General features: G+C 37.7%; 1 protein-coding gene across 1 annotated transcript in view; it reads left to right on the top strand.

The window, feature by feature from the left end:
• ADCY1 (adenylate cyclase 1) overlaps window positions 1–22,340 on the top strand; it is a 165,473-nt gene extending 143,133 nt beyond the window's left edge. Inside the window, exons 15-20 of the mRNA XM_054814354.1 lie at window positions 2,891–3,007; window positions 4,139–4,285; window positions 4,668–4,766; window positions 8,722–8,836; window positions 10,633–10,757; window positions 11,617–22,340. Coding sequence (XP_054670329.1) covers window positions 2,891–3,007; window positions 4,139–4,285; window positions 4,668–4,766; window positions 8,722–8,836; window positions 10,633–10,757; window positions 11,617–11,955 — 942 coding nt within the window. The 3' untranslated portion in view covers window positions 11,956–22,340. The remainder of the gene's footprint in view (window positions 1–2,890; window positions 3,008–4,138; window positions 4,286–4,667; window positions 4,767–8,721; window positions 8,837–10,632; window positions 10,758–11,616) is intronic.

The raw sequence follows: 22,340 nt of genomic DNA, 5'->3' as shown, positions 1-22,340 counted from the left end.
CTAGGTGTGTTGGAAATGTAGCATTCTACTGTGTTTCTTAGCAATGGTGACATCTTTAATGCGTTTCCCTGCTCTTAGAGGATTTTGCCACCCCTTCAGTCATGACTTTGGTGGTTTGGTTTGAGCCATTAGCTCTTCACTCAAGAGCTGAGTTCTCAGCTTATTAGTCATGCTGTGGTCCCATCATTGTGAACATTGTCACACCCATACCTGCACACACAGAGTAGTGTCACTGGCATTTCTCTCCCAGTAGTTTCATGACTGTATCGAAGCGAGACAGAAAGGAGAAGAAAAGTTATCACATGCCTTAAAGTTCCATCAGAAGGAAACAGCAAGAAAACAATCAGTCCTTTCTCATTTATTTTATGTTGGTATATTAGAATTGTCTTTTATTTCTGTGTGTCAAAGGCTGGATGGAAGTCCAACAACATGACCAAGGTCACAAGGGTCTGCTTCAGTGCTGGCAGCTTTGTCCTTGTCCTGTGGCTTGCTCTGAAACCTTTGTTGTGAATCATACACAATGGTAGGAAACACCACATATAGCTAAAGAACCTTCTCAATAATGCCATCCAAAATGAACGTTTTGGTCCATGACTGGGCAAGGCAGAGGAATCTGATCACACATTTCCAGATCAGGAATGAACAGCAGCTGCCAGTGACTGAGCAACATCGCTATCCATGCAATGCATTAGATTGATTACTCCACTTACCTACCACTGCTTGATTGTTTTGACTTGTCCAGAAATGTCTATGCCCTGGCCCAAACATGTATTGTTCTTTAGGCTGCTGTTCTGCCCAATATTGTATTGGGAGTTTAACTGAGAACCTTAAACATTCCTAGGAAGAAAGTAACAAAAAAGTTCTAATTCAGAAAATAGAGGAATGGATAAGCAAGCCCAAAATAGACTTTTTATTCAGAGCATGAATTCAGTTTGCAGATATCTTTGCTGTCATCAGACTAAGATTTCCCATATTCCAGTATGATGTAAAAATGGAGTTGTAAGCTTGGTTTGGATTTTCGTCTGGAAAAAGCTTTTTATTTTTACTGTTAGAACATGTAAATTCCAACAGTCAGACTAAATGCAAGAGGCCATTACACATGTTTATAGACAACAATAAGTCAGAGATAGAGTTATACCACCAAAATACGGGAAGGATATTTTAAGAAAACAGCATATGAAATTTAAACAGCAAAGAAAGTGTTAGGGAAACATCTCACAAACAGGAAATACATACTTGCTTAGAATAAAGATTTCAGGTATATTTCTTGCAGAGCTTAACTGCTATTTAATGTTTACTGAGATTTCACCTCTGAAATAAATTCACAAATTAGAGGAAGAGCTGAGAATTTATTTCAAAAATGAATGATTCCTGAAGAATTTATGTTTATAAAACCAATTATCTTTCAGCATTCTTTCTACTTGTAAAGAAATTTAAGAATACATAAGTCAACTGCAAGGCAAAGCGGACTGTGTGATTTGAATAAATAGGGTGTTTCCTAAGTTTTGTCATGGAAAGCAAAAATTCACTTCCTTAAAAAAAAAAAAAAATTACATGAAAGGACTATTTTAAGACTATACAAAAGCAAGAGGTGACTAGTTTTCTCCTATTTAGACAGGAATGGATAGTGAGAAAAGTATGTGGACTTTGTAATAGATCAGAATAGCAAATTCTAGATACAAAAGGAACACCAGCAAAGGTTAGAACAGATTCTTCAGTGGTTTATGTGATTGTAGTTTCTCAACAATGCCTGAGAATTTGGCTTTCCAGTCTTCTGCTGACTGTAACTAGATAAAATTATACTGGGCTCACAGCAGAAGCTTTGTGTTACAGTTCTGTGAGTGTGATTGAAGAGCAAAGAATAAGCTGTGATTTCTATGAGATGAATTAGATGATACTGATCAGATGTTTTCTAATTGAAATCAGAATGTGGGGCCACAAGTCACTCTAACAAAAAGGTACAAATTCCAGAGAAGGAATTTTGCGGAAGAGTCTACTAAAGACTAGGCTGGAATTTGCAAACCTAGGAGTTCCAAATGAGGTTTGGGACCTAGATATTCAGTATTTGTATTTTATTTTTAGAGTTGTTTCCTAATGTGTGACTCCCACTAACTCCTGTGAGTGAAGTCACTTGTAATAAGACACTTGTATCTTGGGTTAAGGACCTCAGACGTGTTAACTCCTAGGCACTCTTTCAGAACACTGTCATTCACATAAATGATAGAATTTCTGTTGCTGTTGTGCACAGAAATTTCTGTGCACAGGAACTGTCTATGGTTTCATCACAAATACCAAAGTAATTAAAAACACCTCTAGAAATTTTTATATTAAAATATTTTTCGTATTTGTTATCATTCTTAAGGATGTTCAATTTTAAAACCTTTTTCTCTGTTGAAGTTACTGTCTTATCAGGTCTGTTTCCATTTGACTGCAAAATGAAGTAGGTTTGCTTTAAACACTGACGATTCTCCAAACTTATCTTTTTTGAAAGGTGGATCAAATACTGCTGTCACTGTCTCCACCTACCTTGGAAGTAACTGGCCTCCAAGACCCATGTGATTTAAGTGGCATTATTCTAGCTTTATACTCTGCAAAAATGTCAAGGGCCTATTTAAAAGAACACAAAACTACTGAAGACACCAATACACTTAGCTGATCAAGCCCTGAAAGTAGCCATCGGCCCAGAGACTTTAGCTTGAATTACTCAGAACTTAAAAAAGAGATTTTTCCCCAATGTTAAAGCATGATATAAGAGAACTGTTCTCACTCTACTTTGCAGGCATTATTTTGCTCAGTTTAATTTCAAAGAATGAATTAATAGAAGCTATTTGATGGCTTCAGCTAATTTTTTGCTTTTTGGAAAGGTTTTACTTTTCCTCTATGCCCACAGGCAGAAGAAGAGAGAGATGATATGGAGAGAGTCAAGCTGGATAATAAAAGAATTCTCTTCAACCTGTTGCCAGCACACGTTGCACAGCACTTTCTTATGTCTAATCCAAGAAATATGGTAAACCAAAATAAAATTTAAATACATGGTAATGTTGTATGGATGTGACCCTGTGTGGCTTGGGTTACCTTTCCACTGTACATTTTCAAGAAAGGCTTGGACTTATAAAATTGCATTCATGTTAAAAAGAATAGTTTTGTAAAAACTTGTGTTCAAGAATTAGATTGGGATTATTTCTTTGGCTGTAGAATCCTCCTTCTCTGAGGAATTTTAATAAAAAGCAGGATAAGGGTATGTTGTGTCATTCAACGTGAATGCAGCCAAGTGTCTGCATGCAAATCACTTTTTTTTTTTTCCCCAATCAATTTAGAATACTGGGGTTTATCACAGTATTTCATGAGCTAAGTTTGGTTCTGAATGGTGAAGTGTATGAACTGCCAGACACTTCCATATGAACCACTCTAGTTCTGGAAATATGCTGCCATTACCAAACCCATCCATTTAAAGTTAAACACAGAGAATTGTACACACCCAAGGAAGACACAGTAGCTTTTAACATCAAAGAGCGCATTGATTAAAGTGGTTCAGGAAGCCCTTATCAATACCTGCAGCACTGGAGTAGCTGAAATGGCCATGATGCTGCTCTTGAGAGTTTGGATCAATGTATTTGAGCCACAGAAGAGTGGTTTTACTTTCTGTGAGCTCTCCAAATTCTTAAGCAGAAACTTTAATGTACAGAACAGCATTATACTGTTAATGTGAATACAGGACTCTGCAACACAGGGAAAGACATGAAGGAGCGAGGCTGGTTTTGTGCTGCAGGGTAAAATTGTTCCGTCTCCTATTTTAGTTATAAAACAAAATTGAGAAAATGCATTTATCTTTCTCATACAATAAAAGTTCTACAACTGTTAAGACTTTTTACAAAAGTTTTACTCACTACTTTCATGTCTAAACAGAGAAAAACACTAAGTTGTTTTAAATGGATTTAATAGCTTAGGTGTTAATTTTCTTTTGTGTTTTTGAGTGGAGAGATCTTTCAACATTTTTTAATGAGGCTGGCTTTCTCTCTGCTAAAAATGATGGCTTTTGTCCTAGCTATTGCTTAGCAGTAGAATAGATATCATAATAATGATGCCTGGTTTAGATTAATCTTTTAAAATAAAAATTATATCTGCTCATGAACTGCAGGACCTTTATTACCAGTCATATTCACAAGTGGGAGTGATGTTTGCTTCCATCCCAAATTTCAATGATTTCTACATCGAATTGGACGGCAATAATATGGGAGTGGAATGTTTACGCCTATTAAATGAAATTATTGCTGATTTTGATGAGGTAAGGTCTAAACAATTTGTCTTTTGACCATATCAGTTCTACCAAATTACTATCAACAGAGATAATCTGTAGCAGTGTATTTTGAACTGCCAAATAAAACAGTACTGTAAACTTCCTATTTAATTATAGTTGGTGTTCACTGAGCTTCTCCAAAGTGCCCAGTTTGTATTTTCAGGCACATGAGTCTGACCTCAAATACCTCTAATATAGGAAGAGTATTAAAATGCAAGTTAATGGTAATTTTTTCAATGACCTCAAAGTGGGCAAGCCTCAACTTGCCAAAAATAATACGGTTTAATCAACTTGCACATATTATCTGATAATTATGGTTGCTTGTCTAAAATATTATGTAATATTTAACAGTTTTATGTTTTAAACAAAGCTTATGGACAAAGAATATTATAAGGACATAGAAAAGATCAAGACAATTGGAAGTACATATATGGCAGCTGTGGGACTCGTACCTACTTCAGGAACTAAGGTAAGAAGATTTTACGTGATGGTCATTTGTGGAGGAACCATTCTCCTTCAATTTCCAGAAAAACATCAGAAACATAACTCTATGCGACTATAGATAACTTGTATTACTTCTTTACAACAATTATATCTGAAATTCAAAGAACTACTGTAGCCTGAAAAGAAAAATTGCCATCCTAGCAGTTGCTCATGTGCCTTCATATGGGATTTCATTGTCTGCAGCTCTTGATTCTCTGCAAATTGGCGTATAAAGTTCCTAAGTCAGAGTGGTAGTGTTTTAAACCCGGTATCTTAGATGACCTTCTAAGATGCAGGGAAGGGGAGATTCTAGGTGTAAAGAATTGCTGCAAAACTAACACAAGAATATTAATATTTTTTTTCTTTTTTATATTGAAATCTGGGTGCAACCTGCAATTTAAATAAACAGCCTCTCCCAACTCCCATCATGGACAGGAACTTAGTGCTAAATACATTGCTACACTTAACTCTGGTCCCTCCAAATCAGCTCTTCTCTGTCTCTACTGCTAGCATTCTTTTTACCTCTTTAATTACTCAGCAATAAAAAGTTTTTCTTCTGTATCCTTATTACTACTCCTGAGTGTGTTTCTCACCATAAGTTTGTGTCTTGGGACAGAGATTTCCTAGATTTGCATGCAGCATCTGGAAAAGCAGAGAACCCTGTTGACAGTATACTAAACATATTATATACAGAGTACTATGCACAATAATAATTATTATAAAATAATTTATGAAAAATTAATAAAAGTATTAATATGCAGAATATAATGACAATGAAAGCAATCCACACACCTACTCTGGCCAGAATTTCCAGACACCTCTCCCCTGGTCTGATACGCATGTACATATGTGGTAGAGGTACACTCATGCGTATAGTTTAGTATTGCAAAATAACATCAAATTAGAGGGCAAAAGAGAAAAGAGCCAGAAGATGGCCTGTGAACTCTCTAGCAACAATTATCCTTGTTAAGTAAATAAAAAACAAGGCCACATTGAAATCAACTGTTGGAATATATAACATGCAACTAATTTTCTGATCTGCAGGGTATTTACAACTGATGTTTTCCTTTGTATCATTCCTAGAAATCTACACATTAGAGAAAAGTATTTTTAAAAGTCTATTTATACTGAAATGTTTGACTCCTGGGTCCCGAGACAGGAAAAAAAAATGATCCTTTGAATTTTGTTTGGTGTGATCTCAGGCAAACAGGCAACAGCGTACTTGTGTGTCTGCTATAAATGCTCTTTGAACTATAATCCTGAAAACAAGTGTGTTATTGGGTAACTTTGGCAGCATATGTTCCAAAACCTAAACATGTTTATCTCTTGTATTTTATAGTTGCTAACTGAAGGGTCAGCTGAGTTAGCCCAGTACTGAAGATACTGCTCTGAGCTTATGATAGTAATGCATTTTAAATCACTGCAGAAGGTCTTGTACAGCACTCTGCGTTTCTCTGAAATCTTGGGGCAAATTTTGATCTTTTCTGTACATGTAGAATTTATTTAACACTCTGTATTCCAGAAATCCTAAAGATCTTGTATGAAACAGCCAATTTGTTTTTACTTTAACTTGGGGTTTCAGCTCTTCTGTGTTCCCTTCCCACTGCTCATGTGACACAAATGAGTAGAAATTATACACATCATCGTGGCAGTTTCTCATTAGGTCTTCAGCATGCACCTATGCATTAAAAGTCCAATGATCCTGAGTAGCCCATCATGCACAGACATTCACTGCCAGCCATCACACAGTCCCTGGGCTGCCCTATGGAGTCATAAGTGTCCATGGGAGCCATAGGAGACTCAAGTGCTTCTGGTCTCCCCTCTGCTGGGGGTATCCCAACTTCATCAGAAAATCTGGCACAGCCTCTGATTGTGAGCCACGAATTTCATACTAGGATTTGGACATGAGGATGGGGTTTACTGTGCTCTTAACTGAGGATATTTACACACATAAGAACCCAGTAGCCTGATGAAGTTAAATATTTAAATCTGATATTTTACAGGACTGTTGTTTCTGCAGCTTGACTTCAGCAGGTGACTATAGTAAATACACATTGCCTCTGTCAGAGCGGTTTTGCTGTGATGGTCTGGGCAGTCTTTCCAGTAACTATTCCTCTGATGTTTAAATAAATAATTGCTTGCCAGTTATGCCATCCGGGCAGCACACAAACCAAGCTCTTTGTAGATCTTTTGCACAATATAAGTTCATTGTATGTGTGGAGTCCTTTGAAATGACGTCTGTGATTTCACCAGGGTCCTAACTTTGTGGTGTTCTTCAGTGCAGGTTCAAAAGACTTTGCCAGTAATCCTTTTGAGAGGCATCTGTCACCTGCAGCTCATCCAGTATTTGTCACCAGTCCTCTCTCCTGCAATTCTGAGGGGCATTGCAGGAAATCAAAGCATTCATTGGGCAGCAAAGAAATGGAGGGATAAGAAATATAAAGAAGATTAGAGGATTGAATAAAACTATACACTCTCCCTCCCTCCTCCAGACATTTAATATTCTTCTCCTTCTCTGTTGGAAGTGTAGTCATCAGCTCTTTAAACTTAATTCTTGTTCTTCCTTTGTCTTGATGAGGCTGGAAAAGAGTAGAGCTAGTTGACATTGCAAGAAGCAGAATGCCAGAGACCTAGGCAGGTGAATAAAAATATCCATTCTAAAAAGTGGGACTGGCCCAAGGATGGCTTTCATAATTTTTTGTTAGCAATTTGCTCCACTTTTTGTAAATTTCCCAGCCACATGAAGGAATCATTTCAAACTGAGCTGAATAAAGCAAATAGCAACCTGTTTCTCAGGTTTCTCAGCCACTGTCAAGTACTCCATTTATAAAATCTCACTATCATGACAAAAACCTAGTAAGCTCTCATCTCATGCCAGCTGCCATAGCCCTGTTGTGCAACACCCTACTGAAGCTAGACTGCCACTGACCCTGCATTTCTTTCACCATATCCTACCTTTCACCCACTTTCACTTTGCAAATCTGTTCAAGAATTCATATTTATTATTCAAATAAGAGCACAACATAAAAGCAACCATATTGAATCAGGTCAAAGGTCTATTCTACTAACCTGTCTTTAGCCAATAGTATAACCTGGGGGAAGGGCATGAGTTACAGGATGAACATGCAAACATCCCTTTTACACTTTCTAATGATATGCTGCTTAAGAAATTCTAGAGCTATAGATAATATCTTTTTACTACTTTGTAGCAAATATTTCTTCCGTGAGTTTGAGTAACTGTGTTTGAATCTAGCTAACTTTTGGAATCCACAATATAGTCTGAAAATTAGTTCCACAGTTTAATTAGACTAGAGTAGTAAAAATTAGTTTCTTACATTTTGGCGTTTTTTTACAAGTTGATACTTTAGCATTTTATTTGATCCCTTCTGGTTCTTTTGCTTTAGTTCATTTAGATATGTTTTATAACAACATACTTCAGCTTGCCTGGAAAGGAAAGAAGACAGGGGTGCTCTGCATCTCACAGGATTAAGCCTAACAGGAATTTTGTCAATGGGAACAGCATGCACCCCATGGAGCTGGGAGCTAGCAAAAGCCCCAAAGGGAGAAGAGGGCAGAAACTATAGTTATTAATAATCATCAAGCAAAGCAGTTTTGTAAGAAAGCAGGTTATATTCCCTGCCATGCTCACAACAAACATCTGCAGCTCTCTAGCAACAGAACCACTTTACCACGGGAACTTTGCTTTTCATTCTTCCCAGAAATCAAAAAGAGAGAGAGAGAGAAGAAAAAAAAAATCACTACTTGAGAAAAGAATGCATGTGCAATAGCCACCATCAAAAGTTTCTTTTCACAAACAGCAAAATGGGTTACGTTCTTTTCCTAAGCCATCCAGTCTGAGCTTTTCATTGTTTTTCACTTCGGTATTTCACCTGCTTCTCAGTATCATACAAATCTAATGTGCAATACTATTTTGTTTCTAGGCAAAAAAATCAATTTATTCCCATCTGAGTACACTGGCAGATTTTGCAATAGAGATGTTTGACGTTCTTGATGAAATCAACTATCAGTCTTACAATGACTTTGTTCTACGAGTTGGTAAGTCACATTTCTACAATTATCACACAAGCAGAATATTGTTGGCTTTCCCTGTGCTGTATGCAAAGGATTACCTGTCCTGCATTCATGATTAAAACTGAAAAGCCTCCTTTAGTGGGAGAGTCACATACACGTGGAAAGCAAGCAGGCTCGATGGTGAGCATCTCCAATTCCAGTGTGTTTACTTAATCTAGGCACCGCTAAAAGAAAACTGCACTGATAATTGTATACAATATTATTAGCGTACCCAGTCTTGTGGCTTACACTGCTCTGCATAGCTAAACTGCTGAAAACTGGATCTGGCTGTACTTAACTATTAAGTTGCACCTACAAAAGCTTTGTTGGAATTAAAAGTGTGATGGGAGCTTTCTGTCCACAGATGCCAAATCATCTCCCTAAGTCCTATTTTCTCTAACAAATCAAATCCCCTGGTCTTCACAACACAAACCTTCCCATACAATCCTTTACATGTTACTACATTTCTTACCTCTTGGAGTCCTTTCTCCTAGCCTTCTTAGAGAGCAAGTTCCCCTCTTCCCTTCCTTCCCTGTATCCTGCTCCTCTCCAATAGTACTCCACTGCTGTTCTCATTTCATTGCATATTCTAACACAGATAGTTTTCTCCAGCTTCTCTCTATATTTTCATGGCTGAACTGTGAGAATGGGCTGGACGAGGAGAAAAGTAAATTCGCTAGCAGTGGAAAATTGAGAAAGACCAAAGACATCAAGGGTAGCAATAGGAGAGTTATACATCTTTGCCCTCCTGTACATCCTAATAATTAGACACCCCAGATTCTCTTTGAAGTCTGTTTATAACTGGTCTTTCCAGGTTCACAAAGGGGCAGAAGACAAATATTTAACCCCTATTCTTCTGCATAACTTGCCTGGGAAAGCTCTTGCACAGAACCTCATGCAGGTTTTAGCATCTGCAGCTCTTCAGGGCACTCAGAAGAAGGAACATCCTCTTTTATTTAATTTTCTTTTTTTTTTTAATTTTTTTTTTCTTTTATTTCTCTATTTATTTTCAGAGAGGTTGTGGAGGCCCCATTCCCAGAAGTGTTCAAGACCAGGTTGGATGGGGCTTTGGGCAACGTGGTCTGGTGGAGGGTGTCCCTGCCCATGGCAGGGGGCTTGGAACTAGACGATCTTTGAGGTCCTTTCCAACCCAAACCATTCTATGATTCTATGATTGATTCTATGATATTCTTCCAAACATGGTGTCAAAATCAGTCAGAAATGTAGAATTGAGTCCTGCGGTTTCCCCAAAAAGATGCTTGAGCCATTTTCATACACTCTTGTATTCTTTTAGTGTCTCCCTGATCTGAGTTGTCTAGTACTGACAACCAATGTGACACGCTTCCCTTACCCCATTCCTCATGTCTTCCAGGCTACTATTTCTATTCCACTTGGAAAACCTCCATTAAAAGGCTTTATATGAGCAACCACAATACCAACAATTAAAGAGCCTTAACTGTTTGTCCTGAATTGTTCTACGGCTAAACTCTGCACTACCACTGTTTTTCTTCTTCTCTTAAACAAAAAAAGAAAATCCACAGATGAGCCAAATATTTATGTTGTCTACATTATTGCATTTCCAATAAGATATCTCTGTGTATGTCTTTATTTTGTTTCTAAACCTCTTACAAATGGAGAAGTCCAGTTGGCATTAACATATATTATGTCCTATGACCAGAAAAATTCGAAAGCACTTGTGTTAAATCTATTTTGCAAGATTCATGTTTCCCTTGGACAATATGCTGTAGTGTTTGAAACCAAACTCATTGTTTTGATTTTAGGTATTAATGTCGGGCCGGTAGTAGCTGGAGTCATTGGAGCCAGAAGACCACAGTATGATATCTGGGGGAACACTGTAAATGTTGCCAGCCGGATGGATAGTACTGGAGTGCAGGGGAAAATTCAGGTGAGTGCATTCAATTTTGCAAACTTTACATACCTCCTATTTTATATGTGGTTACATTTTCAAGACCACTTAGAAAACACAGCCTCACTTGATCTTGTGGTTCTTATGAAAAGGGCAACGTTCTCCAGATGATTCAAGCATCAGAGGTATAGTTGTTTGCCATTATATATGCTTCATTACTTGGAGGTAACAAAATCCTCAAGTAAATCACTTCCCATCAGAAGAAGAGTTCTCTGCTGCATTGCACAGTTGGAGGCAAGCCTGGGAATACTGACACTGCATGGGCCAGTCCTTCTGCTGTAGGAATTTTGCCTGAATAAGGACCTCAAGGAAAGGATCTGTGTCCATTTGCATCATGCTGCATTTTATGTAGCTTTAAAAATTCCTTGGATACTTTGGATCAGAGAGGCTACACAGAGAGAGAACATTGTTGTTCTACTAGAGCTTGGCTAGAAGCTATGCTGCACCTCTCAAAATCTCAATGCAGTCCTTCGTCCAAAATACCTGTCTAGTCTCCAGGGATCAAAAGTTCTTCTGGAGTAAATTAACATCACTGGAACTGATTCAGCTTACATCAGTGGACAATTTGATTACACATTTCTGTTGGACGACACTTAATCTGGCTGTGTAATTATTCAGCTCAAGACCAGAAGTTCTGCTTCTCAGATTCCAGTTTAGTCAGTGATTTTTAATTCCTTAAGAAAATTCTAAGTGAGCCCAAGAGCAGTGCAGTAAGTGCTAATTCATTCTGCTTACACATATTTCATGACAGAGAGGTAAAATGGGGAGGAGTGAGCAGTTCTAGAATTAACCTTATATGAACAGGAAAAACTAATAGTTCTTTTTTTTCTGTCTTCAGGTGACAGAAGAAGTTCAGCGGATATTAAAAAGGTGCAGTTATGAATTTGTGTGCAGGGGTAAAGTCAGTGTAAAGGGAAAAGGCGAAATGTTGACCTATTTCCTGGAAGGAAAGGCCGATGGAAATAATTCACAAACACGGTCTTTAAACTTAGAGCGGAAAATGTACCCTTACGGGAGAGCAAACATTCAAACAAAACTGGGCACCAGCTGTCCGTCGGTGTCCTCAGTTGCTAGCTTTACTGTAAAAGCTGGGCTTGGAGCAGGTCAAGCGTCTGCCACTCACACAAATCAAACACTGCATTATCTTCCTTCTGTGCCAGCTGTGAAGGAGGCGTAGAGCAAAGGAGATTTGGTTGTGCCATTTGCAGTGAACTTGGAGAGTGATGGTTGCCTGAATTTTTACCAAGAGATCAGAGGTCATAGACCATGGCATTAACCAAGGACCACTACAACCCAACCAAAGAGAACTTGGGGACTGTGTAACGAACTCTTGGGATGGAACATATAAGGGCTAGCAATTCTGTTAGGAAAAGTCAAAACCTGATTTTCTGGAAATAAGGGATATTTTCTTGGCATTTTTAAAGGATAAATGAAAAAAAATGAGAGAAACATGCAAGCAATTATTTATGTGTGTGTGTATATATATGTTTTAATCTATATATGCACATATACAAAGTCCTGTGTAGAGTTAATAAGATTTATAGAGATAAACATAAAAATATGTATTTATTTACACATCCACCTGCAATGACAGCAAAGAGATTTCTCTTTCTGTCACAGCCAGCATTGTTGGGTCTGGGATTAGCAAAGCTGCATTTAACTGTGGAGTGTGGGGCAGCTGAAGACTCTCCAGGGCTACAGCAAGAGTCAGAGAAACTGCGCTCAGTGCATGAGTTAAAGCAATGAGAACAGCGTCCATTGTGCTGTCAATGGCAGATTAATGAAGACTGGATTCAGCTAATTGCTAAACCCTATGTATTTTTTAAAACTCTCCTTGCATGCTCCAAAAAGTTCAAAAAAATTCCAGTTCAAATCGTAACACTAGGATATGAAATAGATAAACCACAGAGCTTAAAGGTTTGGCAAAAGAACATTATATATTCTTTCAATTTTTTATTTTTTTTTTTAAAAAGGGTGGTAGTTTAGAAGTTGCTGCATTTTCACTAGTCATTTGACTCTGTGCAAGACAGAGGAGGCACCTGGCAAGCACAGCAATATGCTTATGCAATATAGAAACATTCCTTTGTGTACAGTGCTGAATTTATTGAAAAGCAGAAGAATGGTATTATTTCAGGCTTTTACAAACAGCACAGTTCCTGTGGCTCAGTTCCAGGATTTAGCTTTACCTTTCTAAACAGTTCAAAGAATAGTCTTGTACTGGTGACAAACATGCTGTTTCTAGCTTTGTGACAATTGTATGTTTGCCAACATAGTCTTAAGTCTTAATTGATTTTTAAATTGATGCCATGGTTTTATTATATCTTGATTCTACCCAGGCTCATTCTTCAAAGCTGTACAATTATAGAAAGCTATAATTCTGAGAAACAAGCACAGTCAAACTTTGCCCAAATGAGGAGCACACTGGTAAACGTGCCAGGAGAGTGAGGCCTGCTCTTAATCTGCATAAAAGGGAACATATGCTTTTTCCTTTAATGCAGCCCACATCCTATTGTTCATGGTTTCATCCTGAAACAGTGATTGGGATGTGAAATGTGGAGTGCAGCTCCGTACTCGAGGTGGGGGCAGTTGGAGGTCATCCTGCTGAGTGATATGTGCTCCATGGATAGGTGCTATACTGTCCTGATGGAGATGCACAAGCCAACCAGCCTCACTGCTTTCCAAAAGAGAAGCAAAACTTTACGTTGTCTAAAAACATGCAAAACTTCCTTTTAACTAAAAAAAAATAACACACCTCCCCCCTCAAAAAAAACCCAAACCCAAAAAACCCACCCAAGGCTGCAGAACTTGTCCAGATTGTATTGTAGAAAACTTGCATGTCACATTTCCCTTTGGTGGGCCTATTTTATTACTGATTTCAGTGGAAAGAAGATTCTGAGTGATTCTCCTGCAATCAGCATTTGCTTTGGAGCAGTCACTGTTTGTGTTAGAAGTATATGGACAAATACTTTGTCAACAAATGCAAATGGTTAAGTAAATATTGCAGGAGTTTCCATTCTCCATGTAGCCATATCAGGCCACTGTGGGACTCTTGTGGTTTTCAGCAAGGTTTTTATTTAATTTTTATATACACCTTCAGCTAGGTGCTTCATTACAATGCTAGCAAAATTAGTGTTGTGATTAAAGTGGCTATAAAAAACTGAGAATTGCTTCCTAACTGTACTAGGTGTATGCACCCTGTCTGATCTGTGGAAAATCACTGCATTTCTTTATCTCCATAACAGCTATCCAGTTCACAGATACTCTTCTAGAGTAATTTAATTCTGGTTTTGAGGCATTCAAAGCCATTTAAAGAAATACCTGTAGAGAATATAGATTTAAAAGAACAAATGTTTACATAATTAAACTGAATAAGTGGTATCCATGTAAAGCACACTGCATATTTATGTTTTCTAACAGATTTGTAAGAACTAAATCGTCATACAGATAATTTAAATATTTAACCAAAATGGAACGCATTATGTGCAATAGCATTAATCACTCAGTTCCACTCACAAAGAGCCCATGTTACACAATTTTTCAATCAGGGAATCTGGTATAATTTCATGGATAATAATAAAACATTATTTTTACATGTGCTGTTATTAAAAGCATGTTCAGATCCTGGCGGTAGATCTGGTAGTATGTGAACACATAGACCAAATACAGCCATTGACCCACCCCAAAAGTTTACAAAGAAATTATTTCTTTGTTACTTCTTCAATAGATCCAGGTTGGAGGCATATTGCCATTGTTTCTTTTATCACTCAGTGAGCAGAAGTGAATCATCCCCTACACTAATATTTTCAGGACTGTTCTCATCCCCAGACTCATTCCCAGACTAGTCCTGAAGTAATGTCAGTGGAAGATCATGTAACAAGGTAAATTTGGATTACTCATTTTAATATTTTAAAAGATTAGCAGGTGCTAGTAGAATTACTCCAAAGTTTTTCTAAGCCTGATCCTCCTCTCCAACAGTCAAATGAGACACATGACTTTTGTAAGAATGTTTTCCATGTTGAATAGAAAGGACCAGACAGGCGCAGTCTGTCATCAGCTTCTCAGTCAGCACTTTTTGCAGGAGATCTGTGCCTCCAGAGCACGTTGAGTGGACCAGGATGGCTTCTTGGTGCTGCAGCCAGTCCAGTGTGCATGCGCTAGCTCCCAGCATCAATGATGGTGTGTTTGGAGTCAGTTTCCAGACTTTGTTGGAGTCCTACCATTAACATTTTTTGTATTTTATTGTTGTTGTTGTTGCTGGTTTTACTAAGGGGAAAACTATATTTTTCTTTGTAGTCCTGGACTGAGCAGTACAGAATCACGAAGAAAGTTCAGCCAAGGCACAAATTAGTAAAAAGCCATGTGAAAATGATAAGCAATATTCAGCAGCCATTCCAACAGGGAAAGCTAAATGCCTGTTGAAATGCCTGTTGAATGAAGCTGTGCTCTTCCCTTTATGCTTTCCCTCCCTATTTGTGCAATTTTGCCCCATTTTCTTTCTCTGTATACATTTGTTTTATTTCAGCTCTTGTGTGATAGCTTTAAATGACAGATTTAATCTCGCTCTTCTTCTGTGTTCTTTGATATGTTCAGTAAGTTTTATACATGGAAAGAGTTAGTAGTAGTACTTCCGATAACCCCACAAATGCACATTTTCTACCAAGTTAGAGAAGCTTATCATCAAATTTTTATTGGCAATTAGCTGAAGATAATATGTGGCCCACTCCAATATCCCTGAAAATCATCAGAAGGATTTCCTTGGATTTCTGTGGGATTTGGATTGTGTCCACCTTAGTCTATGCAGTTGTATTTCCTATCTCGCATTTATTAATTTTCTGGTCAAGCTCTGTAACTTTTGCCTGGGTGACCTTGCTGTAGCCCCAGCAAGGAGTCAGTTCTGCCCCACAGTATCCAAAAGTTCCTCACATTGTTGCATTGAGGGCAGAATAGTCTCCTGCACTTCTGTTCACTGTTTTGTGCAGCTGTTAGCTTGAAACAATTAACAGATACGAGCCCTACAACAAAGTGATGCCATTTTGGCATGTTGATGTCCGTCAGTAGCAAGCACAATATATCACATGAGTTTGCACGTTTTCTCTTTCAGATAATAGTAATAATTGAAGTCTTTCATTCTTTATATAAGGAGATGTGTATCAGAGATCTTCAAACTTCACTGTCTTGGGAGCTAATTTCAAAGTGTTCCTATGCTACCTTTATCTTTAAATTTTTTAATTGTATTCTCTGCTGACATTACAAACTGGCATTCAGCTGAATTACTGGCTAGATATTTCCAAACATTTTCCATTGCCATTGACTGGAGAGCTATTTTATCCAGCCTGTAAAATGCGTTGTTTTTTGTAGCTGCTTCCCACTGTGGCAAGTCACACTCCCTTGTATTCACTAAAACGGATGCAAATTCTCCCTTGCTTTCTCTAGGTAAGACTTAGAGCAAAAAGCTTCAGCTCATTAGGGCCAAATCTGCATCCCTTATGTACCCACAAGGCCTGCAGAAATCACCAGGAGTTTAGCATGCTTATGAAGGTCAGGAGTTGAGCTTCTGTAGGACAAGTTCTGCTTTGGGTTACAGCAATGTCTGGCGTTGGTACTGAACTGAGTATTTTACAACACTGTAACCGAGAGTAGGTCATGCGCCTAAATCTCTTTCACACTTTTGCCTGTGATTTATCTGTAAGGCAAAAGAAAGTACTTGGGAGTCACTGTTCGAAGGGAAACAGTGTATGATCTGTGCCATTTCAGTGCTTTGAGGAGTCTGAACACATTAGTAAGTAGCGTGAATCATTTTCATGTGTTGAATTCCTGCTTGTAGCAGAAACAAAGTGTTTTCTTTACATCAGCAAGTCCAGATTCTGTATGTGTTCTGCCCAGGCAGGAGGACTATTTAGCCATAATGTTCTTTCAAGTTAGAGTTTTGTATTACAGTGAAAACCAACATTTTTTAATTTGTGATAAACCTGTATTATAATGCCTTATTTATTTTTAATCTTGTACAGTGTTACAAAACAACAGAAAACATTGGCCTTTCATGTATTATTCACTTTAAAAGATGTATTGTATTATGAAATTTTGTAAATAGTTTTAGCTCAGACAGGTAACTGCATGTACACTTGTATAAAAAGAGGCAAAAGGCACACTTTTAAAAAATGTTAATGATTTTTGTAAGAGACATTTTACATGTGCATGGAGATTATAAATCTTTTGGAAATGGACGTCCTTTTGCTTTTCCTTGCAATCTACTGCATGCCACTCATGCCTGACTTCAGTAAAACAAAACAAAACAGTAAGTTTTCCTAAATGTTTTTGACATATCACTTCTGGCACAGAGTTAAATCCACTAGTTGCATGTGCATTCAGCAAAGCAAAATCAAAATGCAAACAGCAAATAAAGAAGAAAACTAATTTAACGATTGTGATCTGCCAACCTCAGTGTTCCAAGATCCATAATACAGTATATGAAAAGTGTTATCAACATCTATGCTGTCTTCATAAGGTACCTTCTGGTCATTAGAAGCAATAAACTCTACTTACTGTAATATAAAAAGCAAGCAGATATTCTAGTTCATAATGGTGTAATATCTGACATTCAGTGGGTATTCTCTGATACTGCATTTGATGTAGTATTTTCATCAAGAAGGACCAAGTGTCAAATCCATCATTGCTGTATGCAGGTGCAACACTATGGAAGGTAAAGGAGGTGAATTTGGCCCATTGACGTTACCCAGAGTATATTTCTAATGTGATAATAAGTTATTGTATGTGAATAATGCAAATAGATTGTTTTTCTAGATACATACATATGCATATATATGTATGTGTATATATAGATAAATTAATTTTGTTGCCTTATTTTCATTAGCTTTTTTGACTTGTTTTCCAAGTAACTTCTATTGATAAGCAGAAAGTATTTAACAGAACTATTAGGAGAAGATTCACTGGGTTCTCTGGCTTTGAGCCGTCTGGGTTCTGTGCTGATGCTATTCCTGCTCACACTAAAGCCATGCTTACAGGGATGCCTCCCTTAGGCACCACAGCCTAACCCACAGCTGGAGGCCCATGTCAGTTAGTGACATAGGGATAAGAAATCCATATCCAATCCTCTAGCTGATTTTTCCCATATTGCTGCTGAACAAAACTTTAAATTCTGGAGGTATTTTGCATACTTTAAAGATGTCGTATCTGTGTCACTACAGCTCGGGACTACTTCTCAAATTACTTATTTAATTGCTGTATGATAAATGAGGAGTATTGCAGGAGCATAACACTGAGGTTGGTGGCAGAGGAAAAAGGCTGTGGACTGTGAATACTTTCTACTATGGATTAATAAGGACTTCTTGTATTTTACAGATTTGAGCTAGTTTTATAATAGGACTTAGAAATCCGTTAATTTGTTTCTTTAATCAGGTGACTGTGAGGTTAACTAAGCAGTACAGCTTCTGCAAGTACTTTTGTCATCATAAGTTAAGATGTTGATTCATACAACGTATCCCAGTTGCCTGCATACAAGAACCACTACCTTGTACTGATGATTGGCCTCATAAAGCAGTTAAGGGTTTCTAACAGTCTTAAACTAACTCATCTCAAATTCAGTGAGTTTTACATCTCAGTGTGGCATAACTGTTGTGACTAATGACAATCTGGACTCTGCTTCTCCACCTCAACCCTGTTTATGATTGGCTTTTTCCAGAACTCTGTATAGGCTTTTTTTAGCTCTTCGTTCCTCTTAATCCCATCTCTCACTGAGTTTTCAGGCCAAATCTAAATAATTAATAAATATGTAAATGTAAATAAATGGAAAAAAGTACACATAAGGGGGGGCTGCCTGTTGCTTTTTAATTACTCTTCAAAATGTCACACTGCTTGGGTGGCCTGGTGTGACTTATAATCTGATGGGTACAAGGACAAAAACAGGAAAAGAAGAAAAAAAACCCAACCATAAAGTTAGCAGGAGTACCAAATAACAAAAAGAAAAGAAGCCTGTGAGTTACCAATTGCTGAAAGGAAAAGGTGAAAAGCCAGTACTCCTTTTGAAGTCAGAGATAAAGCTTTCAGTGACATGGGACAGGTCTTGAGTATCTGAGCTGGCAGAGCTCAACCAGATTCCTAGTGCAACAAAAATAAGGCTTGTGTTTAAATGCACAGCCAGATCCATTTTTGAGTTTTTGTGTCTGTTCACATTCACAAGAATGTTAAAGATCTCTTGGTGAACTACTTTCAGAATTTCAGAAGGAATTATTAGAAATGGTTGGGGGTTGTCACCTTTAATGCCTATTTTCTGATCATGAGGAAGCACCTTGAAATTTGAATTAGCATTGGTTAAGGTACATAGCCTGTGTGCTGAAAGGACTTGGTTTTGCTTGTGCCTTACTGCATGCTGGAGGATCTGCTTCTTTATATTAGGATCCCCGTTTTATGCCTTCTGTGGCATCAGAGATGTCACACCTGCATAAAACTGAAGGAACAAACAGTGCTGCATCACTGTGAAGCTTTTTTACTACTTCCTTTTCCTACTTTGGTTTACTACCAGCACAGCTATGTGAGTGCAAGGAGTGCTCCAAGTGTTTATGGAGGGAGGCCATACACAGGTATATGTGGATCCAAGCTAAATAAGAACAGATTTCCTAGAAAGCTCAGCACACACAATTAGCTGAGTTTGCAGAAAATCTGCCCAGATTGTTTGGAGCTCCTTTGAAAAAGCTGGCTGCACTCCTCTTCAGAACAGGCTTACACAACACATTGATTAAAAACATCCAGAACACTTACCTACAGCTTGTAACCACACTGCCACGTTTGCTAGATGTAGGTTAGACTGCTGGTGGTAAAACAGCTAACAGTTCTCGTTATGGGCAAGACTAAGGTGTTCTTTAATTACTGCGGTTCTGTACACTATTGTGTCTTACTTTTAAGTGCCTGATCTGCTGCTTTGATCCTAGGCCTGTCAATGGTGGCATCAGTTACGAAAAATTTGAACTGGCACATTGAAGTTATTTAGGTGATTTTTCATGTCTTTTACTCCTTAGTGTGCATGGGTACAAAGGTTGTCTGTTTTTACATTTCAAATGCCAGTTGATTGATATATAAAGAATTTTCAATGAAACGTAGATGAAAATTACTTGTGCCATCACAAAATAGCTTCATGATAATTACATTTTTAAATCGTTACAGTAGAAATCCTTCTTCACTTATAACTCCTGCTTTTTTTACAGTAACATTACTAGGGTTCAATTAAGAAGTAAAGTGATTGTATAACTTGCTCCCATTTACAAGTACAATTGTCTGCACAAGTTTGGACTTAGACAAAGCAAATGTTGAGTTTGTTTTCTGCATTCAAGCAGCTGGTTATTACACGGTGGTAGCTTTGGAAAATGTTCAGAATACGGTAAGAATTAAAGTAATGCTTTCAGAGTAACTAGTCTAAAAACCAGAGTCCAAGAGCAGTTACCATTTCTAGTGTAATTTAAGCCTATATTGAGAATTCTAGAGCAGTGATATTATTTTCAGTGAAATTCTGACAGAGGTTAAAAACCTCTTCTTGGAGGTTCTTTTTCCATAAGGTACTTGTGTGTAGATTTGTCTGTGTGCAAATCATCAGTTTGTACACAGAATGTGGATAATGGTGCAAAACAGTAGTAATACACGTATTTCACAGTTTCAGGCAGATTTAGCCATATTTGACTCGTATCTTAAAATCTCTGCCACTAAAACCTGTGCTGCAACTCACATCTGTCTGGATTTTATCCTGCTGATTAGTCCTCGTACTCTCTGCTGTCAGGAGGTTAATTTTTGCCATTCTGGTATATGTCCATAGGTTCTGCTTAGATGTAAGATGTGAAGTATTTTTCTGATCTGTTAATTGAAAAGATTTAAAAGTGTGTGTGACTCCTTCTTTTTATAATTAAATGTTCAGCAGCCTAAGGTAGGAAACAAAAAAACACATGGATCATGTGTTCTACAATCAAAATTGGTCTGCCTAAATATGACGACGCAGTGTCCGTTGTAGGCTTACCCATAATTTTAATCATCCTAGAAACATTTAAATGTAATCAACGCCATAGTATTAAGAACAAAAGGAGCAGGCAGGCCTGCCTGCCTCTTAACATCATGTCATTCTTCTTTGGATGTAAAAAAGGGACCTGCAGCTCATAAAACACTGCTTCTTAAGAAATCGGTGCCCCTGCTGCCCTTAACTCACCTTCAGTTGTTCAGTGCCATCACATTTTTGTTGCAGGTGGTTACTGTCCCCTCAGGCCTGCTTACCATCTCCCTCTATAGGTCTTCCATCACATGGCTGTCAAACTCCTTCTTTTTCAAAAAGAAAATATATTTCCAAAAAGCAGATTGTTCATATAATAGGTGTTTAGGGGAAAAGAAATAGCTTTGACATAATCTAGTCAGGAAGCAGTACATGTGACAGCAGACTTGAAAGGGCGAATAAACGTACCCTGTGGTAGGAGCACAGGCACCAGCAGCTGGCACCAAGCTGGGCAGCGAGGCTTAGCCCTGCCAGCTGCAGGCAGAGCAGTGTCTCTGCTCGTGTCCCAAAAGAAGAGACACAGATAAGCAAGAGTGGGGTAGCCTAATTCATGTTCCCTAGCAGTTTACTAAACACATGCAAACCCATTTCAAGGGCAGTCGTGTTATATGCGTCTGGATGCCACTTTTTATTAAAAAAATAAGAGCAAGGAAAGATACAATCTTGGGGGTTTATAAGGCTGGTTGAATGAAGTATTCAGTAAGAAGACCATGCAAGAGGAATCTTATCAGCTGCTTAACCTGCAGATGTTTGCAGCAAATTGTGCATTGCTTCCAAACTAATTTGAATATTCAGCTTAGACTTTGGAAAAAAAAAATTTGCATCAGGTAGAGATACTCCATTCCTCAAAGGGAAAACCAAGTGTATTATTCTCTCTATTTAATTGGCATATGAGGTTTCAGAAAATCTTGTAGTCTTATTTACAGCCAAATAAAGTTAATGGAAATATTAACTTCAATGATTGTTGAATGGTTAGATCAGGCCTTATTCTAAGGTCTATTCTTCTGCCACTGATGTCAAATGGGGTACTGCCAGTGACTGCAAAGGGACCAGGGGGAGGCCTACTGTATCACAATAGAAACATCTACATAGGCAAATAAAATGAATAGTCCTAACTTTAAGGAATGAACTAGCAAGTCAAGATGTCATTTTTCCAACTATTGTAGCCCACTGAACCTATAAATAAATTTTATATCTATATAGCTATACACTATATATATAGATATGTATGTACATACATAGTACTATACAATAACTTAACACTGGGTAACTTCTAATGATAGATTTGCATTAATAATACGGGTCTATTTTTATGTAAATAGAATATTGTAGAGTATCTTCCAGTCTTTTTCAGGATTGTTAAATTGAGAAGAGCAATTGAATATTTGTCCTATTTTTATGTTAAAAAGTGAATGGACTGAAATGTTAAATGTGAATGTAAATTTCTTATTGCAACTTTTATACTGAGTGTTTGCACTATTATAATTTCTGGAATCTAATTAAAAATAAAGGAAAAA

Source organism: Grus americana, chromosome 2 (assembly GCF_028858705.1).
Source record: "Grus americana isolate bGruAme1 chromosome 2, bGruAme1.mat, whole genome shotgun sequence".
NCBI lineage: Eukaryota > Metazoa > Chordata > Aves > Gruiformes > Gruidae > Grus > Grus americana.
This window is presented reverse-complemented; position numbering and strand designations above follow the sequence as displayed.